General features: G+C 36.6%; 1 protein-coding gene across 1 annotated transcript in view; it reads right to left on the bottom strand.

Annotated features, from left to right (window-relative positions):
- Positions 1-23054, bottom strand: part of LOC148951069 (PI-PLC X domain-containing protein 1-like) — a 155439-nt gene that overhangs the window by 74751 nt on the left and 57634 nt on the right. Inside the window, exons 4-5 of the mRNA XM_089090120.1 lie at positions 22170-22450; positions 1816-2063 (exon numbers count right to left, since the gene is read on the bottom strand). Of these exons, the coding sequence (XP_088946246.1) occupies positions 1816-2063; positions 22170-22450 (529 nt within the window). The remainder of the gene's footprint in view (positions 1-1815; positions 2064-22169; positions 22451-23054) is intronic.

The following is a 23054-nucleotide window of genomic DNA, read 5'->3' as shown; positions in this document are numbered from 1 at the left end:
TTGAACTATTTTTAACAAAATGGCTATCTCAGAATTTTATCTGATGTGTCTGGTGAAAAAGGGGCATGGGGGGGCTAGTTGCCCTACAATCTCTTTTGACTCTCAAAAACTGAATTAAAACTTTCAAATTCCAATCAAAAGAGCCCTCTCTGAAGTTCTTACGAGCATCCCTTACATAAGAACCATATATTCCCCCTGGGCATAGCTTATAACGCTTGCCCTCGGGGCCTGGGGGGTCGTGTTGGCCCCGGAGTTTTCGTTATATGATCTTTGAACTAAAAAAATGGCTATCTTAAAGAATGTTAAAAAAATGGCTATTAAAAAGTTCTTATCAGATGGGTTTGAGAAAAAAAGGGCGTGGAGGGAGGGGCTTGTTGCCCTCCGATCTCTTTTGACTCTAAAAAGTAAACTATAACTTTCACTTTCCAATCAAATAAGCCCTCTTTGAAGTTTATACGAGCATCTCTTCCATATTAACCATATATGCCCCAAGGCATAACTTACAACGCCTGCCCAGGCCCTGGGGGATTGTATTGATACTGAAGTTTTTGTTATACGATCTTTGAACTATTTTTAACAAAATGGCTATCTCAAAATTTTCATCGGGTGCATTTGGGAAAAATGGGCGTGGGGGGGGGCTGGTTACCCTTCTATCTCTTTTGACCATTAAAAAGGGAACCAGAACTCTCAATTCCAATAAAGTGAGCCCTCTCTGAAGTTTATACTAGTATTCCTTCCATAAGAACCATATGTGCCCCCAGGGCATAACTTGCAACGCAGAGAGGGCAGCGTTGTCAGTTGTGGAAGGGCTATATAATTCTTTATTAATTATAAATGTTAATAAAACATTGGAGCCGTATGGCCTTTACTATAGGCAATGCTACAGCGTTGCCTCTGATAGTGTTGGTAATTGGGAAGTGTAAAGACGATTTCAGGTGGGTTTTTTGGTGATGGGGGGGGGGGCGGGAGGTGGTTACATGGAAGGATCTTTCCATGGAGAAATTTTTCATGATCGAAAGGGATTTTCCAAAAAAAGCGAATTTAAAAATGATCTGAAATACAAAAAAAACATATTTTTTCAACTGAAAGTAAGGAGTAACATTAAAACTTAAAACGAACAGAAATTACTACGTGTATGAAAGGTGTCGCCCCCTCTTCAATACATCGATCTTTACGCTAAAGGTTTTTTTAGTATTTTCAAAAGAGCTATTTATTCTAATTAAAGGACCTTTGTGATTCAGGAGTTATTCTTAAATAATTGGGACAAATCACTAGTGTCAGTTAATACCAGGTTTTAGAACATTCTTAATTTCAGCATTAAAAGGATAAAGATCTTCCTGAATAATTGCTGGTGCATAGGGCACCGAATCGACGTTTTAGTTCCCGACATTTCAGTTTCAGCATTGGTTAAATCTAATGGTGCTTGTGCACTATCTGGTACACACCGCTATAGACTGTATCAAGGAAACCAGACACGAAACCCGCCAAACGGATATTTGCAATAGTGAAATGGAATGCAAAGCGTAGTTTTTATTGCGTTTACAATATTTAAACTATTGTTTTTTGGGTTTAGGGGGGGGAGGTACCTAGGTTAGGTTAGGTTACGTATTTAATATATGCTATGCTTTACCCCCTCCCCCCAATGTGCAAATATATAGCCCAAATTTGTTTCTTAACTATTATATATTCATCCTATTTTATTTAGTTTTATTAGCATTAACCAAACTTGACTTCTTTTGTGTGTACCATATAATGCATAAGTACCAATCTAATTCTGAATCTTTCAACAGCATCACAATCAACCAATAGAATTACCTGAGGGATTGTTGGCCATAGCAAAGGATGAGTCAGAGCTGTATACCTATCAGCATACGCTAAAATAATTGAAGAATTCGTCCTCCATATATCATTTAGTGTAACATCAAGACCCAAAGCCCTGGGGATCAAGTGTTCACCAAGACTCCTTTCAAGGTAATTTACCAGCTCCTGATGCTTTGCTCTATTCTTGGATTTAAAGCCGGCAGGAAAGCGATGGATGTCGACAATGACTACATCACGGCTCTCTGGAAATAATTTGCCAGTTTAAAAAGAAAGAAAAAAATCTAATAGCAAAAGAATTATTCACTATCAATTTACCTCTGTTATATAGGCTAGATTTCAGTAGCCCATTGTGGTTTTTGGAATCATGCAAGATGTTTGCAAATTTTTTTCGTTTTTTCACTTTAAAATTTACTTGGTTCAGTTTTTATGTGGATTATTATTCATGATTTTTTCATTCTCTGGGGAACTTTAAGAAAAGTGATTGCCAATATTAACTCGTTTTTCGCTTTATTTTTGTTGATGAAATGAAAAATGCAATGCACTTTAAGACAATATTCTAAATTATTAACATACTAAAACGTTAATATTCTAAAATATTCTAATTTGTTTAATCAGATTAGCTGTTATGTAATTAGATTGTATGTTTTATTATTTGTCTTTCAACAGGTTGGAATGGGTCTTCAAAATGGTATGATATGCTGCTATATTTCCCCATACACTTCCAATCAAAATTATGAGAGAGCCATTTTGTTCAAAGTAGTTGAAAGGTCCAGAAATTATGTCTTTGAGGATGCCAACCTCCCACAGCCCCCAGGGCAAGGGTTGTGAGTTATGCACTGGGGGCATGTAAGGTATTTGTAGAAAGTGTGGTTATATAAAATCCGGATGGGACTCATTTGATTGGTAATCAGAAGCTCTAGTGCCCTTTTTAAGAGTCACAATGATTAAATTTTGTTTTTTAATTCAAAAAGGCACTAGGACTTTGAATTCCCATTCGAATGAGCCCTCTCACGACACTCTAGGACCACTTGGTCAATACGATCACCCCTGGAAAAAAGAAAAAAACAACAAAATAAATACGCATCCGTGATCTTTCTTCTGGCAGAAAATACAAAATTCCACATTTTTGCAGATCGGAGCTTGAAAACTACCTCTACAGTAACCTCTTTTACTACCTCTACAGTAAGGTTTATCAATACACTCAATCTGATGGTTTAATTTTCATTGAGATTTTACAACTTTTAGGGGTTGTTTCCCCCTTTTTTCAAAAATAGGACAAATTTTCCTAGGCTCGTAACTTTTGATAGCTAAGACTAAGCTTACATATTTAAAATCATCATAAATATCCGATTCTTTTGATGTATTTATTGGCATCAAAATTCCGGTTTTTAGAGTTCCGGTTACTATTGAGTGGAGTCGCTCTTACTATACAGTTCGTTACCATGAACTGTTTGACTATATCGAAGTGCCTTTTATAATAACTTCATATTTGTTCTTTATCACAATTAACAAATTTATTATCATGCATTTTATGTAACTTGTTTTTCATAAGTCTCTGATGGTACAATAGTTAGCATACTAGTGGTTAGGATAGCTGGCATTCATCAAGATTGACAATAAAAATGCAGCTTTTAGTGGAATTTTCATAAAAAAGTTTTTTATTTTAATTAAATTTTATTTTTTAATTATAAAAAGGCACTAAAAGTTTTAATTTCAGTTCGAATGAGCCTTCTCTTGACATTCTAGGATCACTGATTCAATACGATTACCCCTGGGGATAAGAAAAAACAAACAAATAAACACGCATCTGTGATCTTTCTTCTGTCAAACAATTCAAAATTTCACATTTTTGCAGATAGGAGCTTGAAACCTCTACAGTATGGTTCTCTGATAACGCTAAATCTGACGGTGTAATTTTCATTAAGATTCCATGATTTTTAGGGGTTGTTTCCCTCTTTTTTCGAAAATAAGGCGAATTTTCTTAGGCATATAACTTTTGAAGGGTATCACTAAACTTGATGATACTTACATATTTAAAATCAGAATAAAAATCGGATTCTTTTAATTCACTTATTGGTATCAAAATTCCGGTTTTTAGAGTTTCAGTTACTATTGACTTGAGCCATCTCTTACTTGTAATTCGTTACTACGAACTATTTGATCATTTGGCAAAAACTGTAGGATATTCTTCTGCTGAGGTACAATGGAGACAAAACTTAAGGAAATTATGGCTTATTACACTCAAAACCTCTAGAGCAGGAAAGAGCTACAAGGAAGAAATGAGTCCGAATCCAATTTTTGCAAGAATGCAACAACATTTAATGCCGCCATGGGTTTAAAGAAGACGTATGACAAATTCAAAAGGGAATGTTGCTTTTCTTACTCTTTTCTTCTTTAAATCGCAGTCGTTCTTCAACTTGCGCTACATAAAATTGGATTCGGACCCGCTCAAGCATTGCTACCTGCTTTGCTGTTTTACCATCTCTGAGCCTGCGAATTATTGCTAAATCACGAAACAGTGAATAAAAAATGACTTTGATGAAAGTAAGGAGTGCACGTTCAGTGTCATGAATTGTGTCAAAACAAAAGTTAGAAACAGAATGGGCTTTCATTTGCTTTCGCCCATCTTAGTTACTAGAGGATGTTTTTCTGGGGACGGAATATGTTGTCAAAGATCATGGTATGCATGCACTAAAGCGAGTGTGTAAAGTAAAATTCAACTTTTTGTTTTCAGTAAAGCAGTAGTCAATTTTACGACGGCATACATGGAGGGGTGATAATTTTTGTTCATTAGGACTCTTATTTTGCTTTTTATCTACATTTATGTGTAGGTTATATGATATGCCCATCGCATCTTTTTCCTCGTTTTACCCATAATAAGGCTATGTAGCGCTTACTAGTTTGGGTGATTTCGATGGTTTGAACCGGTACGTTGGCCAAAAACTGGTGACAGTGACCATCCTCGAAAATGTCACCCGTTACAACACTGCATTCAAGTCTAGGATGATTTTAAATTTGTTTAAAATGATAATATACCATGTACCGTAGTTGGACCCTAACTAGATTGATATATACGTTTATATAATCCCTAAAGTACGAAGCAATGGCTAAAAGTATATCCGTGTGATATCTGTATTATATTTAAAACACATGAATTTTTTTTTTAGCATTAATGGAGGAAGAATCTAATAAAATCCTAATAAAAAACAGGTTTCCGCTGCATTGTGAGGTATTGTTCACTCGCTTTTAAATGTTTAAACTTTAATTTCTGGTGGTTGAAATGACAAAAAAAGGTACCTAGGTTAGATTACGTATTTAATATATGCTATGCTTTACCACCACCACCCCACCCCCTAATGTGCAAATATACAGCCCAATCATGTTCATAAACTTTTATATTTTCATCCCATTTGGTCTTATTTCATTAGCATCAACGAAACTTCACTTATCGGATGTTTACTGGATACCAGACAAGCTTAAATTGTAATATTAGTATGTTAGTATTTCACTAGTATTCATTCAGTGACCACCTTGCTTGAAAACGGATATTTTATAGTCTCTGAACAATAAAGAACTAGTTTCTTCAACTAAAAGGATTAAAATACAGGCTAAATTTGTTGCGCACTTGACTTTTCTTGAGTAAACAAAATTGTAATTAATATTACTACCGGTGAACGAAATCGATTATCCTTGGACTTTGATATTTGACTATTCTTTGGATTGGCGTTTTGTATTGCAATTTCCATAGTAATATATTACAACCGGTGAACGAGTTTGATTATCCTTGAACTTTGATATTGGTCTATTCTTTGGATTAGTGTTTTGTATTGCAATTTGCAAGTGATTTTGTGCGCAAAAAATGCAAAACACGCAGTGAACGAGTGCACAAGGATTTTTGAATAGTGGTGCTTTTGATAAAACAAATGCGATAGAAGCAGAAGCGATGACCCAACATCTCCAGGAGATAAGTTTTAAATTAGATCTCCTACCGAAAATGTCATCGGACGTTTTAGAAATACAGCAGGAATTTAGCCGGGTACGAGTACAATTATCTCAAGACTTAGCAAATAAAGAGAAAATGACAAGAGATATGAGTGCCATGACTGAACGTTTGTCGGCAACAAATCGCGGAGCGGATTTGTTAGAAGCAGAATTCAGGAGGGCAAATCTTATTTTGTATGATTTTATACCACAACAGCCTGGTAAACGTTAAAGGAGGAAGTCATGGAACTATTTAAACAGGTTTTTCGATCTCTTGATATAAGTTATGCGATTAAGGACGTTTACCGATTGGGTTCTACTGGACCGTTGGTAATCAAGTTTAATCTGGTAGAATTGTGTGATTATATCTTACCTAATAATGGACCTTTGAGGATGTTTGGAGTTAAATTTGCTCCCGATTATACCTACGCCCAAAGGGAAGCCCGTAGGCACTTAAGGCCATTGCTTGATAGGGCTGTAGCAGAAGGAAGAAATGCTAGACTCAGAGGCACCAAGCTGCTCATTGAAAGGCGAACTTTTATGTACGATTGGGCAGTTGGAAAAGTTTTAGAAAGCATCGTAAACCAGGCTTCTCAGGCTAAAAATGCTAGTGTTGGCCAAGCTCCTAGTAGAGTGGCATCCCCTCGCCATCTGTTGCAGTAAATCAGCCCTACTTTGAAAGTTAGGGGGAGAAAATTCCGGTAGTGAAGACAGTGATACCGGTACAGTTGTGGATGCGCAAGCTATGCCCCAGCAACCAAGAGTGCGTAAGAGTGTAGAAATAATCAGTCCCGATGATCTACTGAGGAATCCTCCAAAAAATGTTCATGGTGGCCGGGGAAGAGGTGATACTAGTGGTGGTAGCCCGTACCGTGGTAATATAGGAAGATCGACATATAACACACGTAAAGACTACTACAGGATGGATTTCAGTGAATCACAGAGAATTCTTTCAGAGACACCATTCAATCTTGCAGCTGATCAAACTATAAACACAAATTAGTGGTACGCAGGCCATATGCGAGAAAACGTGGTCAAGTTTCTGTCTTAGAATGTTCAAGGACTAAGGAATAAAAAAAGTGAATTGGAACTTGAAATAACAAAATTTGATTTTGTTGTGTTAGTGGAGTCATGGCACAGTGGTGATGAATTGCCATCTTTTCGCGGTTTCATACCCGAACTTGATGCTCGTTCTGTGTCAAGAAACTCCCGGCATTACGGTGGTATCTTAGTGCTTTTAAAGAATAATTCTTTTTGTCTTTTAATAAGCTAAAAAGTGAATCAGAAAAGCTTGTTTGGATTAGATTGGTATGTCACTCAGGTCTGAAATTGTTGGTTTGTGCAGCTTGTGTCCCACCGCAATCTAGCTCATATACTGCAGAGGATACATGGTCTATATTAGGAAAAGAAGCTACAGTTTTTCGTATTAAATTTATGTCCCATAAAACATTGCTGGTAGGAGACTTTAATGCTTATACAGCTGATTTGGTTGAGCTGCCTGTTGTTGATATACCGGCCGTTCATGATGTTGTTCCTCATATGTATAGGATCCCAAAAAAGAGCATGGATGATAGAAGAAAAGTAAATGTCTGGGATAGAAAACTCCTGGCACTTGTTCGGAGGTTGGAGTCGGGATTGGAAACGGGAGGTTTGGAGTGGATAAAGTCAAGGGGCGATTATAATTGCATTTCGGGTCTGAGGCCTAGTATTATTGATTATGTTTTGGTTGACCTTCGTTTGTATATGGAATTACTGATTGTTGAATTTTGAATATTCAGTTGCCTGACCACCTAGCGATTGAGTTAAGCTTAGGCCTTGAGTTTAGAGTTAATGAATATAGTTCTTTGCAGTTTAGGTTTACTTCACCAAGTAGACAGCTAAAGAGAGAGTGGAGTGACAGTGAACAGAATGCATTAAGCGCTATATTTAGTAAAGAGCAGGTTTGTCGGAGACTAGAGCAGCTAAGGTTAAGTAGTGATTCTAGTGATGAATTAGAAGCTAATTTTATTACTGGAGCTATCAGCGCCAGTATTGAGTTCATTAAAACCAATTATTGAAAGTTTTTCTGACCTTGATTGTTTAAGTAGTTAAAATTTGTTAGCAGAGACCCTAAATCGGGTAAAGCAAGCTAGAAATGAGGTTGATAATGCAACACTATTGGTTAGGTTTCGCGAGGTTAGGAGAAGCCATAAGAGATTAATAAAAGTAAAGAAAAGAGATTTTAATACACGTCAAATCGAGCAAATGAGCCGTTTTTACTTGGAGAGTAATATGAAGGAATTTTGGAGAAGGATAAACCAAAGACAAGGAAAAGCGCCAGGGGGAATCCTGGATCCAAATAGCTGGCCGGAACATGTCGCAAGTAAAGAAGAAGGAGATCATAGTAAGTGGTGCGATAAACAATTTGGGAATATTTGGGAGGAATATAATTACTCTATGAGGGAGGAAGAATATTTGTTAACAGAGGAGGTAGATATTGAGGAGGTTGCACATGAGCTTAGGAATTTGGATGGAGGAACAGCTCCTGGAATTGAAGGAATTCCAACTCGTTTATATAAAAAGTTTTCAAGTTAATTTATGCCAATTTTTATACTGCTGTCTAAAAGCGTGCTTTCATCAGGAATTCAGGTTTCAGGATGGAAGACGTCTTTAATTTTACAGTTACTTAAAAAAGGGGGGTCCGAGGTTGCGTTGCAACTATAGGCCTACAGCTCTGGTACCATGTTTAAGTAACATTCTAGAGAAACTGATTGATAATAGGCTAGCTAATTTGTTAAAGAAGAATCGAATAATTCGTGAGGAACAAGGTGGATTCAGGGAAGGATATAGCACAGTTGACAGGGTATTTGCACTTAAGGTGAAGATAGAAAAGTATAGTAGAGGTAAGAGTAATTTATTGGTAGCTTTCGTAGATTATGAGAGAGCACTCGATAGTGTTGATAGGATTTTGCTGTGCGTAGAATTGTTGAAGATAGGACTGCCCCGTATTTTTGTTCGACTAGTGTGTCATATAAATAGGCTAACAAGATGAATGGTTAAGGTAGCAGGGAAAGGGTTTTCAGATTTATTTAATTGCGAGGTAGAAGTTAAACAGGGTAGCACCTTGTCACCGAGGCTATTTTGTTTATATATTAATGATATTGTTGAGTTTTTTTTAGGAAAAATGGGAGCTGACGGTGAGTTTAGGAAATTTGGCTTTGTCTCTGTTGTTATTGCGGATGATGCGGCGCTGATAGCTAGAAGCCCCGAAGATTTACAAATATTTTTGAACATATTAGATGTTTATTTGGAAAAAAAGAAAATGAGATTAAATATCCAAATGATGAAATTGTACTTTTAGGGACAAATAAAAATAATGATAAATTTTTATTTAAGGGTATTGAGTTGAAAAAAAGTACAACGTTTAAGTATTTAGGGTTTGTATTATATAATAAAGGAAATGGGAAGGATCATGTGAAAGAAAGGGTGGGTAGAGGTAAAGCGGTTTCTTCAGCAGTTTTAAGGAATTCAGCTTTAAATGGAATTAAAACTATTAAAATTCATAAGAATTTATTTCAATGGAAGATCCGCCCTACTATTCCTTATGGTGCGAAGCCTTGGGGATATGAGGTGATCCCGCAATTAGAAATGGTTCAACTACAATCAGAGGCAACGCTTAGCGTTGCCTATAGTAAAGGCCATACGGCTCCAATGTTTTATTATTATTTATTTATTTTTTCCCAGAGGCACTTCATATGGAAGGGGTCGTGTTAAGAGCTTCAAACGAGGCTCATTCGATTAAAAATCGAGAGTTCTAGTGCCCTTTTTAATAGTCGAAAATGATTGGAGGGCAACTAGCGCCCCCTACGCCCATCATTCCCCCAAATACATCCAATCAAAATTTTGAGATAGCCATTTTGTTCAGCATAGTTGATTTCCAGATAGAAAATATGTTTTTGAGGAGGACACTCCCCCAGAACCTTCAGGGTGAGGGTTTCAATATATGGTTTTTATAGAAGGCGTTGTCGTAAAAACTTCAAGAAAAACTCATTTGATTGGAAATTCAAAGGGATAGTACCCTTTTTAGTAGTCTACAGTGATTCAAGGGCACCTAGCCCCCCCCCCACGCCCATTATTTCCCCAAACACAGCCAATCAAAATTTTGAGATAGCCATTTTGTTAGAAGTTTTTTTTTATAGAAGGTGTTGTCGTAGAAACTTCAAAACAGGCTCATTCGATTGGAAATTAAAGAGCTAGTGCCCTTTTTAATAGTCGAAAGTGATTGGAGTGTATCTAGCCCCCCCCCCCGCATATCATTTCCCCAAACTCATCCAATCAAAATTTTCAGATAGCCATTTTGTTCAGCGTAGTTGATTTCCAGATAGAAAATAAATTTTTGAGGAGGACACTCCCCCAAAACCCTCAGGTCAAAGGTTTTAAGTTATGCCCTGGGGGCATATAAGGTTTTTATAGAAGGCGTTGTCGTAGAAACTATAAAACAGGCTCATTTGCAGATCCTCCCCCACAACCCTCAGGGCAAGGATTTTAAGTTATGCCCTGGGGGCATATAAGGTTTTTATAGAAGGCGTTTTCGTAGAAACTTCAAAACACGCTCATTCAATTGGAAATTAAAGAACTAGTGCCCTTTTTAATAGTCGAAAGTGATTGGAGTGTAAATAGCACCCTCCCCCCCCCCCCCACACCCTTCATTTCCCCAAACACATCCAATCAAAATTTTCAGATAGCCATTTTGTTCAGCGTAGTTGATTTCTTGGTAGAAATTTTTTTTTGAGGAGGATACTCCCCCACACCCCTCAGGTCAAGGGTTTTAAGTTATGCCCTGGGGGCATATAAGGTTTTTATAGAAGGCGCTGTCGTAGAAACTTCAAAACAGGCTCATTTGATTGGAAATTAAAGGGCTAGTGCCCTTTTTAATAGTCGAAAAGGATTGGAGGGCAACTAGCCTCCCCCCCCCGCCCATCATTCCCCCAAACACATCAAATACAAATTTTAAGATAGCCATTTTGTTCAGCGTAGTTGATTTCCTGATAGGGAATATATTTTTGAGGAAGATCCTCCCCCACAACCCTCAGGGCAAGGATTTTAAGTTATGCCCTGGGGGCATATAAGGCTTTTCTAGAAGGCGTTGTTGTAGAAACTTCAAAACACGCTCATTCGATTGGAAATTAAAGGGCTAGTGCCCTTTTTAATAGTCGAAAGTGATTGGAGTGTAAATAGCACCCTCCCCTTCCCCACACCCATCATTTCCCCAAACACATCCAATCAAAATTTTCAGATAGCCATTTTGTTCAGCGTAGTTGATTTATAGATAGAAAATATTTTTTTGAGGAGGAAACTCCCCCACAACCCTCAGAGCAAGGGTTTTAAGTTATGCCCTGGGGGCATATAAGGTTTTTATAGAAAGCGTTGTCATAGAAACTTCAAAACAGACTCATTTGATTGGAAATTAAAGGGCTCGTGCCCTTTTTAATAGTCGAAATTGATTGGAGGGCAAATAGCCCCCCCCCCCCCCCCACGCCCATCATTCCCCCAAACACATCAAAAAAAAATTTTAAGATAGCCATTTTGTTCAGCGTAGTCGATTTCCTGATAGAAAATATATTTTTGAGGAAGATACTCCCCCACAACCCTCAGGGCAAGGGTTTTAAGTTATGCCCTGGGGGCATATAAGGTTTTTATAGAAGGCGTTGTCGTAGAAAATTCAAAACATGCTCATTCGATTGGAAATTAAAGGGCTAGTGCCCTTTTTAATAGTCAAAAGTGATTGGAGTGTAACTAGCCCCCTCCCCCCTCCCACGCCCATCATTTCCCCAAACACATCCCATCAAAATTTTCAGACAGTCATTTTGTTCAGCGTAGTTGATTTCCAGATACAAAATATATTTTTGAGGAGGACACTCCCTTACAACCCTCAGGGCAAGGGTTTTAAGTTATGCCCTGGTGGCATATAAGGATTTTATAGAAGGCGTTGTCGTAGAAACTTCAAAACAGGCTAATTTGTTTGGAAATTAAAGGGCTAGTGCCCTTTTTAATAGTCGAAAGTGATTGGAGTGCAACTAGCCCCCCCCCCCCCACGCCCAGCATTTACCTAAACACATCCAATCAAAATTCTCAGAGAGCCATGTTGTTCAGCGTTGTTGATTTCCAGATAGAAAATACGTTTTTGAGGAGGACACTCCCCCAGAACCTTCGGGGCAAGGGTTTTAAGATATGGTTTTATAGAAGGCGTTGTCGTAGAAACTTCAAAACAGACTCATTTGATTGGAAATTAAAGGGCTAGTGCCCTTTTTAATAGTCGAAAATGATTGGAGCGCAACTAGCCCCCCCCCAGGCCCATCATTCCCCCAAACACATCAAATAAAATTTTAAGATAGCCATTTTGTTCAGCGTAGTTGATTTCCTGATAGAAAATATATTTTTGAGGAAGATCCTCCCCCACAACCCTCAGGGCAAGGATTTTAAATTATGCCCTGGGGGCATACAAGGTTTTTATAGAAGGCGTTATCGTAGAAACTTCAAAACAGGCTTATTCGATTGGAAATTAAAGGGCTAGTGCCCTTTTTAATAGTCAAAAGTGAATGGATTGTAACTAGCACCCTCCCCCCCCCACACCCATCATTTCCCCAAACACATCCAATCAAAATTTTCAGATAGCCATTTTGTTCAGCGTAGTTGATTTCCAGATATAAAATATGTTTTTGAGGAGGAAACCCCTCCCCCCCCTACGCCCCTCATTCCCCCCAACACAGCCAATCAAAATTTTGAGATAGACCTTTTGTTAAGCGTAGTTTATTTTAAGATAGACAACATGTTTTGAGGAGGACAATCCCCCACAACCCTCAGGGCAAGGGTTTTAAGTTATGCCCTGGGGGCATATAATGTTTTATAGAAGGCGTTGTCATAAAAACTTCAAAAAAGGCTCATTCGATTGGAAATTCAAAGGGATAGTGTCATTTTTAATAGCCAAAAGTGATTGGAGTGCAAATGGGAGGATAGGTCCGTCCAACCCCCTAATATCCTTGCAGTTGCAGCGCAAATGGGAGGATAGCTTTATATATTGCTTGTTAATGGTTATCTCTTGTGTAAAGTTATTTTAGTTTTTTAGATTAATTTTCTTATGTTATTAAGTTTTAGACATTAGAAAACTAAAGGTCATAAAGGCAATAATGTTTCGATGTTATATTATTTTTTAGTTTTGCTCTAAGATTAGTGAAAACAGGGCCACCAACGAGAATTGTGTGTAGGCTACAACCAGCCCCGTCCGCCCACCCCTTAGCATTAAATCCGACCCCCTCCTCCCATTTGCAGCGGAAATTGGAGGATAGGTTTATGTACTGCAACAATTATTTAATTCGTTATAGATGCTAAAAGAATTTTTTTCTGTTTGTAGATTTTGCTTCCATATAAAAGGATTTCCCCATTGCCATAAAGGCAATAAGGTTTCGATGTTTTATTGTTTTTTTAGTTGTGCAATAAGATCAGTGAAAACAGGATCGCCAGCTAGAAGGTTTTGCGCAGCCAGTCCCGTCCGCCCACCCCTTTGCACTAAACCCGACCCCCCTCCTCCCATTTGTTGAGCAAATGGGAGGATATCTCTACATACTGCTTGTTAATGGTTACCTCTTTTATAAAGCTATTTTATTTTATTTTTTAATTAATGTTTTCTGTTACTAAATCTTAGACTTAGTAACTATTTATTGGAGCTATTTTTTTAATCCATTTATTGTTGTCGATTGCTGTCCACAAGTTATGCAAGCTGTCTATTGTTCATATACAAGGTTTTTATCAAAGAGGTAATCGTAAAGACTTTGAAAAAAGCCTCATTCGATTTAAATTGAAAGTTCTAGATTTGTTTTTTGAAGTCAAGAATAATTGGACAGTAAGTACCCCCCCCCCCCATGCCATAAAAACTTGAAACTTTTTGCAATCAAAAACGAACAAAAAGTAATTAAAAAAAAACTTTCCAAAAAATAAGTTTTTCAAAGAAAAGTAAAGGCCATTTTAAACTTAAGCTCAGGAGATACAAATACCTGTTAAAATTCAAACTCAAAACGAACAGAAATTACTATTAAAGAATAAATGAAAACCAAAACGTACAGAAATTAAATAAACAATCATAGCAAAAAACATACAACAAGTAAGAATATAAATGAATAAATAGATCTTAAAGTGAGTAATACTACTACGGCTACTAACAACTCACCGCACCACCAAGCCGCCTGAGGCCAACATAGCTACGCACGCTCCTCCTCCACCCCAATCTATTCAAAGCCTCCCTTTTTAAACCCGCTCACGAAGTTCCCATTTCCTTTAAATTTTTCCTTATGACGTCCTCCCACCCCAGAAGGGGACGACCTGCTTTCCGTTTTGCCCTAGACGGTTGGCCGAAAAGAACAATCTTCGGCAATCTGTCATCCTTAATCCGCACAACGTGCCCTAACCACCTCAACCTTTCTATCATTATAGACCTAGAGAGCGGTATTGAACCGCATTTTTCGTATAGCCTATTGTTTGAAATACGGTCAGTCAGCCGAGTACCCAGAACAATCCTTAAGCAATTTCTCTGGAAAAAATTTAGCAAATCTTCATCCGCTTTTCGGAGTGTCCATGCTTCAGAACTATATTTGACCACTGTCATCACTGTAACTTCTAATATTCTAATCTTGGTTTGTAGACTTATCTTCCTATTCTTCCAGACTTTTTTTAACTGTGAAAAAACACCCTGAGCCTTGGGTATTCTATATTTAACATCTTCACTGCTCCCACCATTTTTACTAATAATACTACCAAGGTAAGTGAAGCTGCCCACCTGATCAATCTTTTCATTACCCAACATCACCTTTTCATCTTCACTTATTCCTAGCCTTAGTGACTTAGTCTTCCTAACATTAATTTTCAAACAAATTCTAGCTCCCTGAACTCGCAAAACCTCTAAAACTTCATTCATTTTTCTCACACTTTCTTCTAGGTTGCTTAAATCATCAGCATAATCCAAGTCCAGGAGACTTTTTCCTCTCAATTTGATTCCGTGGTCTCCCATTGCCTTTCCTGTGGTCCTTAAAACAAAGTCCGTCAAAATAATCCATACAAAAGGGGATAGAACACAACCCTGCCTAACTCCTGATTTATTGCAAAGGCAGCTCCTAATCTTAGTTCCTACCCTTACCACGGCAATGTTATTCTCGCACATAGCACTAATCACTTTAATTTATTTTTTTGGTACACCATACAAGGATAAAACTTTTAATAAAGCTCTCCTATCAAAGTAATTGAACGCTTGCTCATAATCTCTAAAATTAAGAGACAAAGGTGTTTGAAAACTCAGGCACTTCTCAATTATTAACCCAAGAGTGAAAATTTGGTCGACACATCCTCTAGCTTTTCTAAAACGGCACTGTTCTTCTCTTAAAACTTTGTCTACGGCATCTCTCAGTCTAAAAAGTATCATATTACTAAGTAATTTTCCTCTATATTTTTTCCTGCAACTGTATCTCGGTTAAGAAAATTCTCAAAATGTTCGGCCCATCTCTCTTTAGTTTTTTCCTTATCGCTAATTGCGACCCCATTCCTATCTTTAACTGGGCCAAGTCCGGATTGACTACTCCCTCTCAATTTATTAACGTGCCAGTACAATATTTTACTATTATGCCGTCCAGCGGCATCTTCCAGATGCTCGGCAATTTTATCCATGGCCTCCACTTTACACCTTGTTAGTTTATATTTTAATACTTTCTCCACTTTCTTTAAAATTCTTTTGTTTTCATACGATCTATCACTCAGATAATTCTTGTACAAGTCCTTTCTCCTTTCTATTAAACATAAAGCTTTTTCACTAGTATTCTTAGCTGCAGTTCTAGCTTTCTTCCCTAATACACCTTCAGCAACTTCACAAATTATTTTTCTAAAATTATTCCAACCATCTTCCACATTATCAAATTTTAAACTCTCAAGTTTAGTATTCAACTGTTCCTGGAAAGTTTCTCTCAAATTCTCATTTGGAGTCTACCAACATTATAACTTCCCGGGAGGTAGTTACCCTTCCAATATTTCAGCTTTAAATTAACCCTTGACACTACTAGATGGTGATCTTTACTTTTAACACCAATAACAGCACTCCTATGTACCCTAGTATCTTGTATTGATCCTGCAAGTCTTCGGTTTACTATAACATAATCAATAAGGTTTGCTGTCTTACCATCACTTGAATACCATTTTAATTTATGAGCCATTTTATGACGAAACACCGTATTGGTTATAACTAGATTGTTATACCTACAAAATTGCAAAAGTCTGTATCCATTACTGTTTTCTTTTCCTATGCCAAATTTACCTAGGCTAGGATACCATCTATCACTATTTCTGCCGACCAGGGCGTTAAAATATCCTAGTAAAACATAAAATTTCGACCTTGAAACCTGTCTAATTGCTTCTGTAACTGTAAGTAAAATTCATCTGAGTGACTAGTATCTCTCTCAGTCTGTTCTACAGGAGCGTATACTACTATAACTGATACCCTGAACTTTTTAGTCATAAAACGAGCAATTAGTATTCAATTATTAATACCTTCCCAGCCTAAACAAGATTTAGCAGTTTCCTTATTCATCATGAGCCCTACTCCCTGTCTATATACCCCGTCCTTCCTGCCTGAGTAAACAAATTCTATATCACCTAATTTCATGCTCCCGACCCCTGGGATCTGAGTTTTTGAAATTCCTAATAAATCCAGTTCGAATCGTCTGAATTCGTCAGTCCAAATGTCGATACGATAGTCATTTTTTAATGTCGTAACATTTCAAGTTCCAATTTTCATGTTCTTTATATTATTGAAATTATTTTCGCCTCAGGAAAAGCAATGATTCCGGATACCAATGCAGGACGGGGATCACATATCTTCTCAAGTCTACACCGAAGTGCTTAAGCCGGCTTAGAACCGGACAGCAAGAAGTCCCTGGGACCTCCATGAATAGAGGCTCTGTGCAATCCTGGGCCCATCTTGGTCACAACACGGTTTTCAGCACTTGGCGATGCTCTTCTATCAACAAGAGTCGAAATCCTGCACAGACAGTCTCAAGCCCTCAATGCGAACAAACATACAATATATATTAATGTAAATGAATAAATAAATCTTAAAACGAGTGAACCCCAAGCCCCCCCCCCTCCCCCCAACTTTTTTGCCCCCCTCTCTTTTTTTATAATACTTTTTTTTGCCCGCTTGAGACACAGAAGACCCCCCCCCCCCTCTCCACCCAACTTTTTGGCCGCCTCCATGTTTTTTATACTTTTTTTGAAGTTTTTTTGTACTTTTTTTACTATTTTTCTAACATGATATATTTTTCAACTTTTTTTTCTACATGTCTTCGAATGACATGAAACATAATTAAAGCATAGGAAATTTACATTTTATGTTTCCCAAACTCAAAATAAGAGTGATATAGATATGTTAGTCATGACCTTTACTATTAGAAAAATAATGTTTGTAGTAGCGCTTTTTTTGGACTGAATTTTTTTTGGAACTGAAATTATTCAGCTTTTTTTTTAGGTATCTTAAAATGAAATGAAATATGCTTACGGCTCTACCAATAGTACTCTATGCTTGCCCATTAACATGGTGCGGCTTTCCCACTAGTACTCTATGGTCGGTTATCGACACTACCTACTCTACTGCATGTATTAAATCAGTAATTTTTATGCAGTGGAACGGTTGATATCAGCATCATACTTTTGTTTAAAAAGTGAAGATGAATTATTCGCCGAAAGTATGTGCACATGATAAAATCATCGTCACGTTGAATGCTGACGAGGAGAAATACCTGAACTATGAAAAAAGTACAAGTTGGTAGCACTATTGGAAATGTATGCGTGCGTTGTCATGACAGCGAGGAGTTAGATTTCTTTGGAGTACCCAAGAATTTCAATCGTGTAAATGGTGGATATATGAGAGTAACATTACTTGTTGATGATTGTTGATACATCCTATCGTCATCTTTCTGGTAGTAGCATTTTAAAGAAGACAAGAAGAAGACAGGCATACTCCTGCACTAATGTCATTAATCATATCTTGTCTATGTGCCAAAACTGTTATCTGTGTAAAAATAATGTGACAATAGACAATGAAATCGCAGGGAAAAAAAAGGACATTGGCAGACATTATCAGCAATAAATATAAAGATGAATTGATGGAAAGTGAAGCGCAAGTGAACGTTATTACTACTATTGACCATATAGTCAATGAACCAAATAATACCAAAGACGATGTGCATATTGAACCAGTAGGTGACACCTCAATTTTGTATGACTCAAAATGGATTAATGATTATTCCACTGGTTATGAACTAAGAGAAGAGAATAACTTTAGTATCAAGATAGAACATGATGAATTATTTTATGGAACAGATTGAAAATGTCCAAAGTTGTTTAACGATACTAATAATGTATAATTATGTATTTAGCATATTTTTATATTAATATTCTAAATGTCATTATTTCATTACAAATATCTTATGTATTACTTTGTTAAGTGTTCATTATTTTTAGGGTATGCTAGGACGTCAAACGTTTAGAATATCTATTAAAAAGGTCAGAGATATAAGAAAAGGATTTTTAGAGATAAAGATACTACTAGCAGGCTCATAGTGGATATAATAGAAAATGAGATGCTTTATCAGAACTTTTACCAAAATCTGAGAGAGATGAGCTGAATTTTTTCTCAAAAATCTCCACAGGCAAGCAAACGCCCGTCATGACATATCCACGTTTGAAATACATTTGATTATATTAATAATATTTGATTTTTCTTGATAGAGCTGGATTTTAGTTTTCGGAAACAATGACACCCATATTTAAAATATATCAGGTTTTATTAATAATATTTAATTTTCAAATAAAGTCATTTCATTATCGAAATCAACGATAAGCCCATTTTACAAGTTGAAGTACTCACCTTTTCCAATGCTAATTTCACTTGACGACTTTTTACACACTCCCACACCAAGCAACACTTTTCAATAGGCCTTATAATACAATTTAAGGGCAGCTTCTTATCTTATTTTTCCTCCTAAACCTATTTTACAAGTTGAAGTACTCATCTTTTTTCACTCTCAACATTATTTTAAGACTTTTTGTATATCCCAACACCAAGCAATACTTTCCAAATGCTTTATTATATTATTTCAGAACAAGGTCTTTTCTTAATATTCCTCCTAAACCTTTTGTAAAAGTTGAAGTACTCATCTTTTTTTCACTCCTAACATTATTTTACGACTTTTTTCATACCCCAACACCAAGAAATAATTTTCTAAAGGCTTTATTGTATCATTTCAGAACAAGTTCTTTTCCTGATATTCCTCCTACACCCATTTTACAAGTGGAAGTGCTCATCTTTTTTTCACTCCCAGTATTACTTTACAACTTTTTGTATACCCCAACACCAAGCAAATACGTTTCAAAAAGCTATATTATACTATTTCAGAACGAGTTCTTTTCTTAATATTCCTCCTAAGCCTGTTTTACAGGTTAAAGTACTCATCTTTTTCACTCCTAACATTACTTTACGACTTTTTGCATACCCCAACACCAAGCAATACTTTTCAAACGGCTTTATAACATTATTTCAGAACAACTTCTTTTCGTAATATTCCCCCTAAACCTGTTTTACAAGTTGAAGTACTAATCTTTTCACTCCCAAGATTACTTTACAACTTTTTGTATACCCCAACACCAAGCAAATACTTTTCAAAATGATTGTCATTTGGATTTATAACCCCATCACTGCTTGATTTCTAAGGGTGTACTGGATTTTTAAGGATTGTTCTGGATTTCTATATTAGAATTCTTTTTTTGGTACCTGCGACTTTATTAGTTTCAACTTCATGCATAATCCAATACTAAACAATATTTTATATTATCTGCACTCCTCTCTTGGTAGTTGTGTATTATAGCAACCACTGCCAAGAAGTGAAGTTATGTTAATCCTAATCGCTTTTCATGTCCTGAGTTAACACCCTTCAGACCATTTGAATGCTATACTATACTAAGACAAGACCATAATTTGGGTCATTATCCTACATAAATACAGGTAGCAAAAAGTATCTTATTTTTATAATTCTTAAGTGTAATCAGTGTCAATTCACATGGTTTAGTCCCTCCGGCTGTATGCTCTGTATCGTATATCATTTTGGTCGGAATATATCGTGCTCAGGTCGCTTTATACGATCTAGTTCAGAATATATTATGGTCTTACTACTAATAATTTCTACCTAATGTCATGTTTCCTACTCCTGGGATATGAATTTCATATCCTGAGATATGAGTTCCTAATAAGTCCGATTAGAAAAGTCTGATTTATTCGTTTAAAAGGTCAATACGATAGTTGTTTTTTAACGTCATAACATTCCAAGTTGCAATTGTCATATTCTTTAAAATATTTAAATTACTACGGCCTGAGGAAAAGCAATGGTCCCAGAACCAGTACAGGACGGGTACTAACACATCTTCTCAAGTATACATGAAGTGGTTAAACCGGCTTGGAACCGGACAGCAAGAAGTTCCTGGGACATCCAGTTGAATGAAGGCTTCAACTTGAGCGAAGGTCACAACATGGATATCCACACATGGTGATGTTCTTCTATCAGCAAGAGTCAAAATCCTGCATAAAAAATCTCAAGACTATTGCTTCTGAATCATTCAATATTCATGCCAACAAAGATTATGCTACAACAAGAAGGCTACCCATAAGAGATAACTTAACCAGGAAGAGGTTTTTCAGCCTAAAAAAAAGCCCACCAACATAAACCAAACCGAGAAGAATTGTCCATTAATCTGAATCTAGTGCAAATTCTATGTCGTTTACTAGGCTATACTTTCCTTGAGAGGTTGCACTTCTCAAGATCACTCTGCAGCGCTGTTAGAAGGCACAGTGTTGGTTATGAAAACTCGTGAAAGATCCATCTTGATGCCACTATGCGGTCATGCAACCACGAATTCTCTGTCGGGGATAGCGATAGAGAAAGGAACTTAAGACGGAGTGGAGACCCCAAACCATCTTACAACACCGTGACAGCTCCATTCTTTTACACCCAGCCTATCTTCATCAGAGGATTTTATTTATACAATTTTAATGACCAGGCTGGTAGAAATAGTGACAAATAGTATCCTAGCCTAAGTAAATTTGGTGTAGGAAGCTGCCAGGATCGAAGCAAGATATTAGGGTATATAGGAGTGCCGTTATGGATGTAATAAAGGTCGTCACCTAGTAGTGTCCAGAATTAATCAATAAAAGATCTAAAGCCGAAATGGCCTACCATGACAAGATAAATAGAGAAAAATCTCAAGAAAAAGCAAAACAACGGGTATACGGCTAGTAGAAGAAAAGAAAAAATGGTGATAAGGACGAATATTTGGATGTTTTGATAGCTTAAGACGCCTAGAAATATACGGGCGATACAGCAGTCGTGATTTTCATTTTTCTTTTCTTTCTTATGGCCTAGACCTATTGTTTTGTTTTTTCTCGAATTTTTTCTCTCTGTGTCTTTCTCGGTTAATCTAAAGCTGAAATTTGCGAAGGGTAACTAGCTTCTGGGAAACTTTTGACATTGATAGACTCCAGTATGAGAATTTAAGAGAAAGTTTCCAGGAACAGTTTAATATTGAGCTAGAGAGCCTAAAATTTGACAATGTCGAAAATAGATCGAATTATTTTAGGAGAATAGTTTGTGAAGCAGCAGATGGTGTCATAAGGAATAAAGTTAGGAACATGGCTAGAAATATTAGTAAAAATGATCGCTCAAAAAGTATTTGAGTAATAGATCGTATAAAATAAGAGTAATGTAGGGAAAGTAGAAAAATCGGTAAATGTGAATTAAAGAGATGCGAAGCAAACTCTTTGCATAAAATTGCTGAATGCAGTCAGTCAGAATAATAGTAAAATATTCTATTGGACATGTTAAATGTGATTCATTAAGTTAAGTTAATGAAAAATTGTGTGATTAATTCTTGCATCGAGGGGGTCTTCTTTTATTTTAATGATTGTTTTCTACGTTTCTTTTCTATCTGTTGGAAAAAAAATGTTTTCTATTTGTGCACTGAGGACGGTTGAGCGGAATTCTCGGCCAAAATATTTTCATTGTTTTTTTTTCATTTTCAGTGGTTGAAAATATTCTCGTTTTTCTTCTGCACGGGTATCTTTTTCTCATCTTGTCACGCTTAGCCAGTGTAGCTAATATAGTCTCTGCATATCCCTGGTATTGTCACAAGGACTACTAATGCCTATCTGGGTTGCAGCGGTAGCTAGCAACCTAGTAAGAGAAAGTTATAAAATTATGTCTTTAAGCCTATAACTAAAAAGTTAAATGTAATAACAAGGTAGCTACCTTTCACGAAAGCTAACAAATCATTAACAACTGCTGAAAGTGGGTGAAAACGGTACACATCATGATTTACCCAGAACTTCTCAGGCAAGTCACCGTGGTATCCAACTCTCAGATCCAAATAACGAATACCATAAGACAATTGGTTATAAATGTCTTCATCTTGGCACACAGAGTATCGAGTTATAACTGTGTCTGAACTTGAAGAGTAGGGGAAGTAACTCCCTCCGTTATGGACTCCTGGCAGGAATACACTGTGCAGCGAAAATTCTCCTATGCTAGACCTGAAATGAATTTGTTACTATAGGCCGGGCATTATTCCTTTCTTATTTTTTTTTCAGCTACTCCTGCTAGCTTGATAAAACTATCATATTTAATATGTTTGAGAATCTAGAAGTAATGATAAAATTTTTCTTCATAAAATATACAACTTTGTGTTTTGTTTCCGAGAAAAAAACTAAATTTTTATTTTTCTGCGAAAAATATCCTTTTTTAGTGTAACTTTCTCTTTATCGATATACTTGCATTGATGAAAGAATATTGAGTAGCCGTAAAAAGTTGCAAAAGGGATAAATCAAATGGAGATCAAAGGCTTTGTAAGTAAAAATAAAAAAATAACTTTCCGAATTAAATTAAGAATCGACAATGAAACTGAAGACAAAGAGAAGTTGATCCGCATCAAAGGGAGATTTTCCCTTCCTGAATTCCCCGCTTTAATGCTAAAGTTCAGATCTGTGTCCCAATTCCTTAAGAATGACAGCTCTAACACAAATGCTGTTAAATTGAAGTAAAAAATTGTTTTAACCACTTTTAGAACTGTCTATAAAAAGGTTCCTAGTAACACTTATCTCCCTCCTCTTTCTGAGAAATTCTATGAAGACGCTCAAT

The sequence above is a fragment of the Artemia sp. Qi Xiang Cuo genome, chromosome 6 (assembly GCF_049724085.1).
Source record: "Artemia sp. Qi Xiang Cuo chromosome 6, ASM4972408v1, whole genome shotgun sequence".
NCBI classification, from domain to species: Eukaryota; Metazoa; Arthropoda; class Branchiopoda; order Anostraca; family Artemiidae; genus Artemia; species Artemia sp. Qi Xiang Cuo.
This window is presented reverse-complemented; position numbering and strand designations above follow the sequence as displayed.